Below are 12,806 nucleotides of genomic sequence, written 5' to 3'. Positions count from 1 at the left end.
CTCTGCTCTAACTATACTAGGGAGAGGTTCCTGACTGCTGATGAGGGAGAGATAGGAGATTATTGTAGGGTCAGGCTGGAGATTGCTTTGAGGGAAAGAATAGGAAGAATCTGTTTTAATCAGACAGCAATCTACATTGATTTTATTGTGTGGGGGTGCAGTGCACAATCTTTTTGCCCTGACCTGAGCCCAGTGAGGAGGAGAAAGGAGGGAAAAAAAACTTTTATCAGTCTGTTAGGTGGGCGGCGTGCAGCGGCCATGTAATGCAAGCTCAGTGCATATGTGTCTGCTTAATCTGCATTTAAAAAAAACTTTTTTCCTTCATATTTTACTTTGACATACAGTGTTTAGACAGACACTGCTTTTCTAATCAGCTCTTCAAAAAGCACCAATTTAAGGGGAAAATTGTTTTTTTTCAGTTTTTAGGGAAAAAAATATATTTTTCAGTTTTTCATTCAAATGGGTTTTTTTTATTCAATAGCGGAATAGAACAACAACTGGGGGCGTGGCATGGGTCCGTCTTTTGCCTATATAGCCAGGTGCCTTTTTCCCATCGCAGAAAGTTAAGAGGTATAATCAATGGCGAATCAATAATTGCCCGGCTAAACACAGCAAATGTTTCAGACCACTGTCTCCCACCATTAAAATAAACCGACCATTAAAATTCTAGACTGATCATTTCTTTGTCAGTGGGCAAACCTACAAAATCAGCAGGGGATCAAATACTTTTTTCCCACTCTGTACCTACCAGAGTGTCTTTGGAGTGTGGGAGGAAACCCAAGCAATTACAGTGACAAAATGCAAACTCCATTCTAACCAGGATAATTTCCTGGTTGGGATTTAAATTTAACCGCTTGCCGACCGCCGCAAGTGCATATACTGCGGCGGTCAGCCCCTCACAGGCAAGGTGACGTATGGGTACGTCACTAGCCTGTGAGGCTCTGGGGAGCTCCCGCGCGCCGCCAGAGCCGCGCTCCCGCGTGGTCACGAACCCCCCCCCCCGCGCGTGATGCCTTTTGGACATCGGATCCGCCGGGCACTTGTGATCGTCCTTTAGAGCGGGAGAAAGGCAGGCGGCTGATGTAAACAAGCCGCCTGTCATTCTCCCCTGTGTATGAACAGTGATCATACGGTTCTACTATGTAGGACCGTTGATCACTGTTCCTACACATCAAGCCACAGCCAATCACAGTTAGAAACACGCCCCTAGGGACACACACAACCCCTACCTCTCAAAAAAAAGTTAACCCCTTCACTGCCAGTGTCATTTTACAGTAACAGTGCATATGTATAGCACTGATTACTGCAGTAATGTCACTGGTAACCCCAAAAGTGTCAAAAATGTCAGTCAAGGGTCCGATCTGTCCGCCGCAATGTGGCAGTCCCGCAAAAAAAAAAAAACGCAGATCGCCGCCATTGCGCGTTGAAAAAAAAACAACAAAAATGACAAAAATCTTTCCCTTAGTTAGTAATCGCGATAACTTTTGTGCAAACCAATCAAAATACGCTTTTTGTGATTTTTTTTACCAAAAATATTGGCCTAAAATGTTAAAAAATTTAGATTTTTACATTTTTTTTGGGGAATTTCATAGAAAAAAATTTGAAAAATATTGTTATTTTTGCAAAATTGACGCTATTTTTTTGTTTATAGCGCATGATCAAAAAATCACACAGGTGATCAAATACCACCAAAAGAAAGCTCTGTTTGTGGGAAAAAAAGGACGTCAAATTCGTTTAGGTACAGCGTTGCACAACCGCGCAATTGTCCGTTAAAGTCACTCAGTGCCGAATTGCAAAATAGGCCCTGGTCAGGAAGGGGGGTAAAATCTTCCGGGGCTTAAGTGGTTAAGACGCTACCACTACAAGGCAGACGTGCTAACCACTAAGTGGCCTAATTTTCCAACTGTGGTTCAATCACTGTATAGATATAACTGTGAGTACATAAAAAAAGCCAACAAATGAATTGGTATATTTCATTTGTACATATATGATTCATATAATTTCATCTTGGATGGCAGAAAGGCAGGGCTTTTTTTCTCAGAGAATAGGTGCCGGAACTCCCCCTTTTCAAGTCACCCTTGTCTCCGCCCCTACCCAACTCTAAGCACCGTTTCTTGGTTCCACCCATTACCCACCTCCAAAGACCACCCCTTTTAGATAATACAGTAACATTTGTGGTACTAACTAATTTGTATTGAGCTTGTTAATGATAACAAGAAAAGCAGTAGAATAGATCCCCTGCAGCCAGCAACAATGGACCACTCACAAAAAAACACCCCCCTCCCTAGCAGCAACAACATATCTCCTCCCAGCCAGCGTCAGCAGACCCTCTGGAAGAATAGATCTCCCCCCCCCCCCCCAGCAACAATGGACCACCTACAAGAAAATACCACCCCCTTCCTCAGCAACAATAGACCCCCAGAAGCAACAATAGACCTCTTCCTCAACAGTAGATTCCTTCCCAGAAATGACTGACCCCTCCAGCAACATAAGACCCACCCATAGCAACAATAGATCCCCTGCCAGCAACAACAGATCTCCCCAGCAACAGACCCCCCTGCATTAATAGATTCCCTCCAGTGATAATAGATCCCCAGCAACCAGCATCAACAGACCCTGCAGCACACCTCCAGCACCCCTTGCCATTACATACATTCAGTCCTGGAGGTGCCGGAACTGCGTTCCCCCCGCGTTCCCGCTGAAAAAAAGCCCTGCATAAAGGTAAATGTGAGCACCAACTACTAGACCATCTTGGTTGTACAGTATTTTATTTTTGCCTGCCTCTTTTCAGGGAGCTTTCCTATCCTGATAGTCATCATCTGGATAAAAATGAAGAGAAATCTGTTTCCCATGGCCCCCCCTCGCTTCCTGAGACAAAGGAAAAGAGGGCAGCAGTATGGATCATGCCACTGGATCAAGAGTTAGTTTTGCTTCTCAGCACTAGATTCATTCCAAACTGAAGAGTCCAATGACTCAGGCTAGGGGACTATATAACATGAAGGGAACTTGAAGGCACCTTGAGTGGTTAATCAGGGGTGGGGAACCTTTTTTTTTTAAATCATTCGGGGGCCGTGCAAAATTGTCAACTTAAAAATGTGCCTGTTATATTTGGTCAAACATTTAATTAACTCACCCCTAATGTGATGGCTGCAACTGCTTCTCTTTGGTGAGGTGTGTGATGTTAGCTGGTATTGATGATGTTGCTACTGGCAACTGGTTTTCCAGGTTTGCCCCCCTTAATGTAGAGTGATGAGCGCCCCCATCAATGCAGAGTGATGAGCGCCCCCATCAATGCAGAGGGATGAGCGCCCCCATCAATGCAGAGGGATGAGCGCCCCCATTAATGCAGAGGGATGAGCCCCCCTATCAATGCAGAGGGATGAGCGCCCCCATCAATGCAGAGGGATGAGCGCTCCCATCAATGCAGAGGGATGAGCGCCCCACATCAATGCAGAGGGATGAGCGCCCCCATCAATGCAGAGGGATGAGCGCCCCCCATCAATGCAGAGGGATGAGCGCCCCCATCAATGCAGAGGGATGAGCGCCCCCCATCAATGCAGAGGGATGCGCGCCCCCATCAATGCAGAGGGATGAGCGCCCCCATCAATGCAGAGGGATGAGCGCCCCCATCAATGCAGAGGGATGAGTGCCCCCATCAATGCAGAGGGATGAGCGCCCCCATCAATGCAGAGGGATGAGCGCCCCCCATTAATGCAGAGTGATTAACGCCCCCATCAATGCAGAGTGATTAGCGCCCCCATCAATGCAGAGTGATTAGCGCCCCCATCAATGCAGAATGATTAGTGCCCCCCATGAATGCAGAGCACATGGGGATTAGAGCGCCTCCTGATTACACACAGAGCGGGTTCTTCTACTTACCCGGCGCGGGCGCCCTCATACGAAGTCACGCCTCCTGGACCGACTCCTATGATAGACGTCCCCACTGTGCTGTCTATCATAGGTATGAGGCATGACTTTGTATGACAGCGGCCGCGCCGGGTAAGCAGAGGAACCTGCAATGTGTGTAATCAGGAGGCGCTCCCCCTCCCCTTCCCCTCCGGAGGCAGCGCAATGGCAGGGCCGGATCAGATGGCTTCGGGGGCCGCATACGGCCCGCGGGCCATAGGTTCCCCACCCCTGGGTTAAAGCATGAAATAGGAAAAGACCATAGAAACCACACCACAGTTTTAACATTCCAAGCCACCTTCTTGCGGGGCTACATCCCCCTTGATCAGGGCTCCAGGTGCTGGTTTGAAAAGAATAATGAACTCACATGTAATAAAAGGAAGGTAAATTAGTTCAGGAGATGTCTGCTTTCATACCTTTCTCCAAAAAGAGCTGGTTTTGTAAGAAACTCTCCAGAAATATTACCAAGACAATCTCTAACTTTTACTTATTCCAAAAACGATAAAAAGAAACCTTTTGGTTGGAACTGCCTTTATCTTTCTAGTGATCTCACTACAATTAACTCAACCTGAATGGTTGGTATAAGTTACTGTACTTTTTACACGGTTGGCATTGGTACCGTGGTAAGACGTCATATACTTTATACATATATACTGTATATATACAGAGAGAGATATATAGTATTACCTTTCAGACTCCTGCTCCATTGTCTGTGGCTTGACCTCAAAGTTATTGAAACTGCTCATGTCAACATATCCATCATTCTCATTGGCAGAATTCAAAGCCCTGCAGGGATCCTCAAAAAATTCTGTAAAGGTCCCCGCTCTCGCTGGTCTTCGAGGTGGAATCTGTATATTTTCATAATCTGAATTCATTGCTGGGATGTTTTCATAATCAGAGGTGTCAGTGTTGGGAAAAGAAATAGACCTGGGTTTAGTTAATGGCAAAGGCATAAATGGTGGCCTGGAACGATCCTCAAAGGACTCAACCCTAGCCACGCTCCTGGTAAAGGCCTTGGAGGTTCCTTTCCTCTTCATGTCCTTGTAGTAGAGGATAGCTGTGGGGGAATCAGGATGACAATGCATCCCAGAACGACTCTGCAGTTGAGGAGAATTCCCAAGACTTCGTCGTTCCATGTCTATAAATCTGGATGGTCCATGGTAGCTTGACTCTGAAGAAGACCTCGAAGAAGAGACGTTGACGTCAACGTGGACCTTGTTTTCTGTCTTCTTCTTAAACTTTAGGGTGAGGAATTTTTTGAATGATGACTTTTTCTTTTTGAAAGATTTGTCAGAAGACTCATTTTCGATCAAAAGCGATGGGGAGCTTTTGGTAATGGGTTTCTTTGTAATGCTGGCAAGTTCAAAGGGTGGTGGAATGTCCACCACAGAGGTAGGTGTGGACATTCCGCTGGAGGAATGATGATTTCTTTGTGAAAAGCTACCAGAAGAACTAATGAGAAATGGAGAGAATGTTATGTCGGATTCAATGTACATCGAAGCCGCATTTTCCCTGCCCTCGACAGAGTAAGACCGTGGGTAGAGAATAAAGCGGCTTGGCTTCCTAGGTAGAGCCCTGAGAAAGTCAATATGTTTTGACTCTTGCTTTTCACTTTTTGTTTTGGTGAACGAGTCATTGCTTGGTGGCTGAGAATCCATCTCTGCCGCTGTCTCTTCCGGGACAGTCTCAGGGACGTTACCAGGTATTTTTCCTGAGTAGGATCTCGTCCTTGTGACAATGTTTTTCCTGTCTATGCAGAGTAAATGGTTTTCCCCTTCCTGGTTACATTCCTCCAGTATACAATGAGGCCTAGCGATTTCCCCCTCTGGCTTGTTGTAAGAAACGTCCTCTGCTGTTTGTAGCAACTTCCTGTTTCTGGAATGGACACTGTCCTCCAGTACATAAGGGTTGCTGTCATCCTCCTCTGGCTCTAGAGGTACCTCAGCCACTGGTGTGTTTTCTGCAGCGTCCCTTGGGAGCTCCTTGACCTCTGTTTCCTGATCTTCAGGTGACACCTCTGCTGTGTCAGCTCCATCCTCTCCAAGTCCTTCACCCTGTGCGACGAAAGCTGGGTCATCCTCACATGTGTTATTTCCTTCGCTATCTGCAGCTGTGTCGGTGAGCTCAGAAGGTTGTGGTGGTGTTGTTTCGTTGTTGAAACATCCAGTCTCAGAAAGAGGCTCAGTTGCATCTATCTGCTCTTTCGCAGACTCCGACAATGGCTCCAGAAGGGTGGTACAGGTTTCTGTATCCAGAGGTTGCTCGACTGACTCATTCACATCATCACAACCCTCATTTTCGAAGGGAATGATTTGGCAGCTGTCATCAAAATTGTCTTCTACTGTATCTTCACCTTGAGTCATCTGAAGAGTATCCTGTGTTTTTTCTTCTACTACCTCACTAATTTCACAGACTGCATTGTCTTCTTGCTCTTCAGCCTCCTGAGAAGTAGAGTCTGGTAGGGTCTCTACCAACTCCTCATTAATGTCCATTGATGGTCCACCACTGTCACTCTGAATGGCTGGGTCAACACTGTCAACAGCTGGGTCATCAGTGCTTTCTAGCACATGATCCATAAGTTCTAAGGGGACTTCTTGCTGTGTCTCGGCTGCCTCGTCACATGGGGCAATTTCTGATCCTAGACATTCATTCATGGCATCAGTATCTAACAATTCATGGTCAGGTGCCAGTGAAGAAGCATGAATGTCTTCACAGTTTCGGAATGGGCTATTGTGGTAAGGAGCCTCTTCCAAAGAGACCATTCCTTCATTTTCACCTTCTGCTGTAGGGCTATCCTCACCATCCTCTGTCAAAATGACATCTCCACAACTTGTGTCTTTAAGATCTGTGTCCCCGTCCTCTGGATCAATGTTACATTCATTGCTGTCAGTGGCTAAGAAATCATCCATGTCTCCAAGGTCATTTTTGAATTGCATTGAGCCAGAATTAGGCACTAGGCTATCAGCCTCAGCCGTCGATGAAGATCTTAAGCTGAGAGCATCAGTGTTGTCACTGTCGTCAACTTCGGTAGAGTCCCCAGATTCAACATCCCTGGATGGCATACTGTCTGGATGTCCGCTGTCTTCCTCCCCTGCTTGAGAAGGACTGCAGCTTGTGTCGTCAGTAATATCCCCTTCCCCAAAGGTAGTATTCCACACATCTGCTGGTCCCTCAGAACATAAGCTTTTTTCACACTCCAAATCAGTATTTTCTTCATCAGTGAGCTGAGATTCAGCAAAGTAATCACCATACGTTATGTCTAACTTCTCAGAATCTCCACACCCAGATCTGTAGTGGTCCGCATCGTAAATTTCCACTGGGCACTCTACTTCACCATTGGCACACTTGTTCAGGGAATTATTCTCATCCTCTATACACCTTCGTTCTGTAGATGGAGATAGCACTGGTTTTGGGGCAATAGGAGGTTTGGGGCCCCTGGACATAGATTTCCCTTGGTGAACCAGTTTCGATCTTGAGAGAGGAGGCGATGAGTACTTTGAAAGAAGCACTGGACTGAAAGAGTCAAGACCTTGTGGCTTTGGTGCAAGAGCAGGCTTGGTGACTTCTAAAGCAAAGAAAAAAAAAACATGAATTAATAATTGCATACTTATATCAATTATATGACAGCTATGCTTAAAGTTTACCTAAACCCAGGGGCGTAACTACAGGGGTTGCAGGGGTTGCAATTGCAACCGGGCCCCATGCTCCAGGGGGCCTGTGTGGCTCCCCTGTACACCTGGGTAGGAGGGGCGGCGGGGGCAGCATGTAGAGAAATCATTGTCCTCCTTTTTCCTCCTGTAGCTGCAGGAGGAAAATGGAGGAGATTGGTTCCTCTCTATGCTGCCCCGCCACTCCTCCTATCCAGGTGTACAGGGGAGCCACACAGGCCCCCTGGAGCATGGGGCCCGGCTGCAATTGCAACCCCGCCACTCCTCCTATCCAGTTCACTTGTGTTCTGCTGTCTCTGGTGGGCCCCTGTGTGCTCCCCTGGTCCACCCCCTACTGTGCTGCCTCCCCCCCCCCCCCCACTGTGCTCCCTCCCCTCTCCTGCCGGCTGCTGCAGGGGATGTGTCACAATAGAGAACCAGGAAGGGGTCGGTAAATATGTAATTTACCAGCTCCTTCCTTTTCTGAATGGACAGAGTCATAGTCAGTGACATTGTAAAAAAATAAAATAAAATGATAAAAAATAATACAATTAAAATACCAAAAAATAAAAACTACTGACACCAGTGGGTGAGCTTCCAGGATCGCAAAGGTCACACTTGCGACCGGGCCCCGGCATTCCACCACCATGGGGAGACCCCAAGATGGCAGGAAGGGGGCCCATTGCAGAACTTGTGAAAGGGTCCCACTGCAGGACCATAATAAAGGGCCCCGCAACGAGAGTGAAGGGCCCCAGGATCAGTGGGAAGAGACCCAGGCTTGAAGGGAAGGGCCCCAGCCAGGGGTTCAGTGGGCCCTTCATGGTTTCTTGCACCAGGGCCTTGAAGGTTCTAGTTACGCCTCTGCCTAATCCCAAGAAAAAAAATTATCATAATGCAACTTGCCAGTCACACAATCAGGGCTGTCTTAAGGGCCCTTGGGCAAAGTAATACACTGGGGCCCCTACCAGCCTGCCCCTAATTACACACCTACTCTCAAGAATTAAAGTATAAATAGTTGATAGAATTAAAAATATATTGATTAGCAATTTCAATAAAATCTTTTTTTAAACAATGAGAAAACCTCCTATAAATCAAAGACTAATCACCACAAAGGGCACAGTACAGGGGGAGGCAGAAAGACGCAGTACAGGGAAGGTCAGGGGGACACAGTACTGATTCGGGGATGATGCCCGGGACATGGCCATCCTGGGACAGCTTAGAAAAAAGCGTGACTGTCCCAAGTATTCTGTGACATTTGGCAAGTATGATGTTGTAGGGGACTCAATACCCTGCGAAGGCGCTCTGGCGTCGCTAACCGGCGAACGCCTATGCGCATGCGCTGAGGCTACCTTGGTAGAGTTCGGGGCTACCTTGGTAGAGTTCGGGGCTACCTTGGTAGAGTTCGAAGCTACCTTGGCGGAGTTCGAGGCTACCTTGGCGGAGTTCAAGGCTACCTTGGCGGAGTTCGAGGCTACCTTGGCGGAGTTCGAGGCTACCTTGGTGGAAGTTCGAGGCTACCTCGGTAGAGTTCGAGGCTACCTCGGTAGAGTTCGAGGCTACCTCAGCGTAGTTCGAGGCAACCAAATTGGCGCCAAAACGGTCTATTTAAACACACAAGCAGCCAAGTCCATCCCCACCATCTGGGGCCCTGGTGAAAACCGACTCTGACTCCGCTTAGACTCCGCACCTCTGGTGAACCTGTGCCACGCCAGTTACCCGGTAAGCCACTCCTCTTATGTCAGGCTCTGCCACGTTACCCCGTGGCAGTACAACACAGCAACCACCTAGAGTGACAGCTGTGTTTAAATAGGCCGTTTTGTCGCCAATTTGGTAGCCTCGAACTACACTGAGGTAGCCTCGAACTCTGCCGAGGTAGCCTTGAACTCTACCGAGGTAGCCTCGAGCTCTACCGAGGTAGCCTCGAACTTCCACCAAGGAAGCCTCGAACCCGCCAAGGTAGCCTCGAACTCCGCCAAGGTAGCCTCGAACTTCCACCAATGTAGCCTCGAACTTCCACCAAGGTAGCCTCGAACTCCGCCAAGGTAGCCTCGAACTCTACCAAGGTAGTACCGTACTCTACCAAGGTAGTACCGTACTCTACCAAGGTAGCCTCGAACTCTACCAAGGTAGCCTCAGCACAAGCGCATAGGCGTTCACCGGTTAGCGACACCAGTGCGCCTGCGCAGGGTATTGAGTCCCTGACAGATGTAATGCTAATTTTCATGGGGTGCCCATGCATTAAGGCTTCCCTTCACATAGTTACATAGTTAGGCTGACTAAGACACGAGTCCTGCTAGGTCAACCAATAGAAAAAATAAACAAAAAGAGAACCTTCATATATACATGCTTATAGCCACAGGTGATCCAGAGCAAGGCAAAAAAAAAAAACCTTATGAAGCATTGCCCAATGGTCCAGTCTGTAGATGTGGTATTCACTTTTTTTAAGGGTTAAATACATTTACTAAGAATACAGAAAAATATTAATTGATCCACCCAGAAATCCAGTGTCCTTGTATGTTCCTGTCCTGAAATTTCTGAAAACTGAAATTTCTGAAAATTTCTGAAAATTCCTAAAAATTTCTGAAAAACTGAAATTTCAAACAATCTCATTAGCTTTCCCAGATGTCTTCTGTGAACCACAGAGCACCTCCTTCATATGTAACCGAGATAAGGAGGAATGGGGGATGTTTATAGTCTCAATCATGAGAGCAGCCAAGGGTGAGAACGCTGCTCCATATACACAGTACTGTGAGTTAGCATTGTAACCCCAGCACAGGAAGTGTATTACTGGGAGGATCAGAAGAAGGAAATGAAGGAAAAAAAAAAAAAACTGAAAAAAGAAAACAAATGTATCTAGGGACTTTTTTAAATGGGGGAACTCTTGAAATAACTTTCCTATTCTCAGGGAACCCATGCTTATTGCTATACCTAAAGCCCAGTGTACATTAGTGTGATGGCTATTGGGATAAATGTTCCTTACATCCAGGGCCGCTGATAGGGGGGGACCACCAGCCCTCTTGTAGGGGGCCCGAGCACACAGGGGGGCCCGAGCACATAGGAGGGCCCACACAGAGAGGGGGATTCGTGATGGACAACAAATACAGAAATCTTCCTCCAGCACCTGAATCTGATCTGTCCCTCTCCCTGCTATCAGCTTTTATCTGTTGAGAAAGAGACAGTCGTCCCTCACTAATCCCCTCCCCTGTGTGGGCCCCCCTCCCAGCACTTATCTCTGCTCAGGAGTTTATTTGTAAATTGTAACTTTGTTTCTCTCTCTCTGCCTCTCTGATCACTGAGCTCCAACTGCCCAACCTGTATATTTTTCTTATCTCATCTTCTTTTTTATTTATCCACTTAAGCCCCGGAAGATTTTACCCCCATTCCGACCAGGGGGTATTTTGCGATTCAGGACTGCGTGACTTTAACGGACAATTGCGCGGTTGTGCGATGCTGTACCTAAACAAATTTGACGTCCTTTTTTCCCACAAACAGAGCTTTCTTTTGGTGGTATTTGATCATGCGCTATAAACAAAAAATAGCGAAAATTTTGTAAAAATAACAATATTTTTCACATTTTTTTATATGAAATTCCCCCCAATAAAATGTAAAAATCAAAATTTTTTAACATTTTTGGCCAATTTGTTTTCTGCTACCTATGCTTGGTAAACAAAATCACAATAAGCGTATTTTGATTGGTTTGCGCAAAAGTTATTGCGTTTACTAACTAAGGGAAAGATTTTTGTCATTTTTGTTGTTTTTTTTTAACGAGTAATGGCTGCGATCTGCAACATTGCGGCGGACAGATCGGACCCCTAACTGACATTTTTGATACTTTTGGGGGTACCAGTGACATTACTACAGTAATCAGTGCTATACATATGCACTGTTACTGTAAAAATGACACTGTCAGGGAAGGGGTTGACTTTATTGGAGAGGGAGGGGTTAAGTGTGTCCCTAGGGGCGTGCTTCTAACTGTCATTGGACATGGCTACTGGTGTAAGAACAGAGATCAACGGTCTTACATAGTAGAACCGTGTGATCTCCATTTTTACACAGGGGAGAATGACAGGCGGCTTTGTTTACATTAGCCGCCTGCCTTTCTCCCTTCACGGCGCACGATCGCGAGTGACCGGCGGACATCGGGTCCGCCGGTCACACACACTGACTTGCTATTGGCTCACAAGCCAGTGACAGGCTAGTGACGTACCCATACGTCACATTGCCTGGCCGGGGCTGACCGCCGCAGTATATGTACTTGCGGCGGTCGGCAACCGGTTAACATAGTTTTTTTTTTTAGATTTAGCAGGAATTATGCGAGTTATGTTATATTTGTGTCTGATAATAGTGATTTTGTTGTAATTTTAGCTAAATATATCTTTAATATTTTCTTGGGGGGGCCCTGCCAGGTAGTCTGTACGGGGCCCCGTGATTTCTAACAGCAGCCCTGCTTACATCTGTGGTCATTGGGAGAATCCTATTTACAGATAGCTAAAAAGATCATCGTTATCAGTGGTTACTTATCAGAGAGGTAGAACATTACTCAAGAATCCACTATAAACCTCTGGAGGAACCCTAGGGTTCCTCAGGACCATGGGTGGGAAAGGTTGGTCTAGAAAGACTCTTAATTGAGGGCAAGCTTATAAAGCTTTCTAGGGTGTTTGGTGAAGTACAGGTACAGCTTGCGTTGGCCACCAAAAGCCAAAAACAAAGGGTACAGATCAGCCAAATACGGTTTACATTTTTTTTCCACATTACATAGAAGATATGTAGTTTGGTGGCTATAGTATTATGAATGGTGGTTATGCTACACAGAATATTTAAAGGATATGCCAGGGGCCAGGTGAGACTCTGTGCTTGCCTTTATCCAGCCCTTAGGGCACTATTCCTCACACTGATACAAGGCACCAAAGATGGGGCACTATTCTTCCCACTGACACCATAGATGGGGCACTATTCCTCCCACTGACACCATAGATGGGGCACTATTCCTCCCACTGATACAAGGCACTATTCCTCCCACTGATATAAGGCATTATTCCTCCCACCGATGCCATAGATGGGGCACTATTCTTCCCATTGACACCATAGATGGGGCACTATTCCTCCCACTGACACCATAGATGGGGCACTATTGCTCCCACTGATACCATAGATGGGGCACTATTCCTCCCACTGACGCCATAGATGGGGCACTATTCTTCCCACTGACGCCATAGATGGGGCACTATTGCTCCCACTGACACCATAGATGGG

General features: G+C 46.7%; 1 protein-coding gene across 1 annotated transcript in view; it reads right to left on the bottom strand.

The window, feature by feature from the left end:
* The window catches only part of FGD5 (FYVE, RhoGEF and PH domain containing 5), a 247,396-nt gene that overhangs the window by 214,275 nt on the left and 20,315 nt on the right, over window positions 1-12,806 (bottom strand). Inside the window, exon 2 of the mRNA XM_082265544.1 lies at window positions 4,594-7,471. Coding sequence (XP_082121670.1) covers window positions 4,594-7,471 — 2,878 coding nt within the window. The remainder of the gene's footprint in view (window positions 1-4,593; window positions 7,472-12,806) is intronic.

The sequence above is a fragment of the Pelophylax lessonae genome (genome assembly GCF_965119305.1).
Source record: "Pelophylax lessonae genome assembly, chromosome: 8".
Classification (NCBI taxonomy): Eukaryota; Metazoa; Chordata; class Amphibia; order Anura; family Ranidae; genus Pelophylax; species Pelophylax lessonae.
Note: the sequence above shows the minus strand (reverse complement) of the source record. Positions and strands in the feature narration are given on the sequence as shown.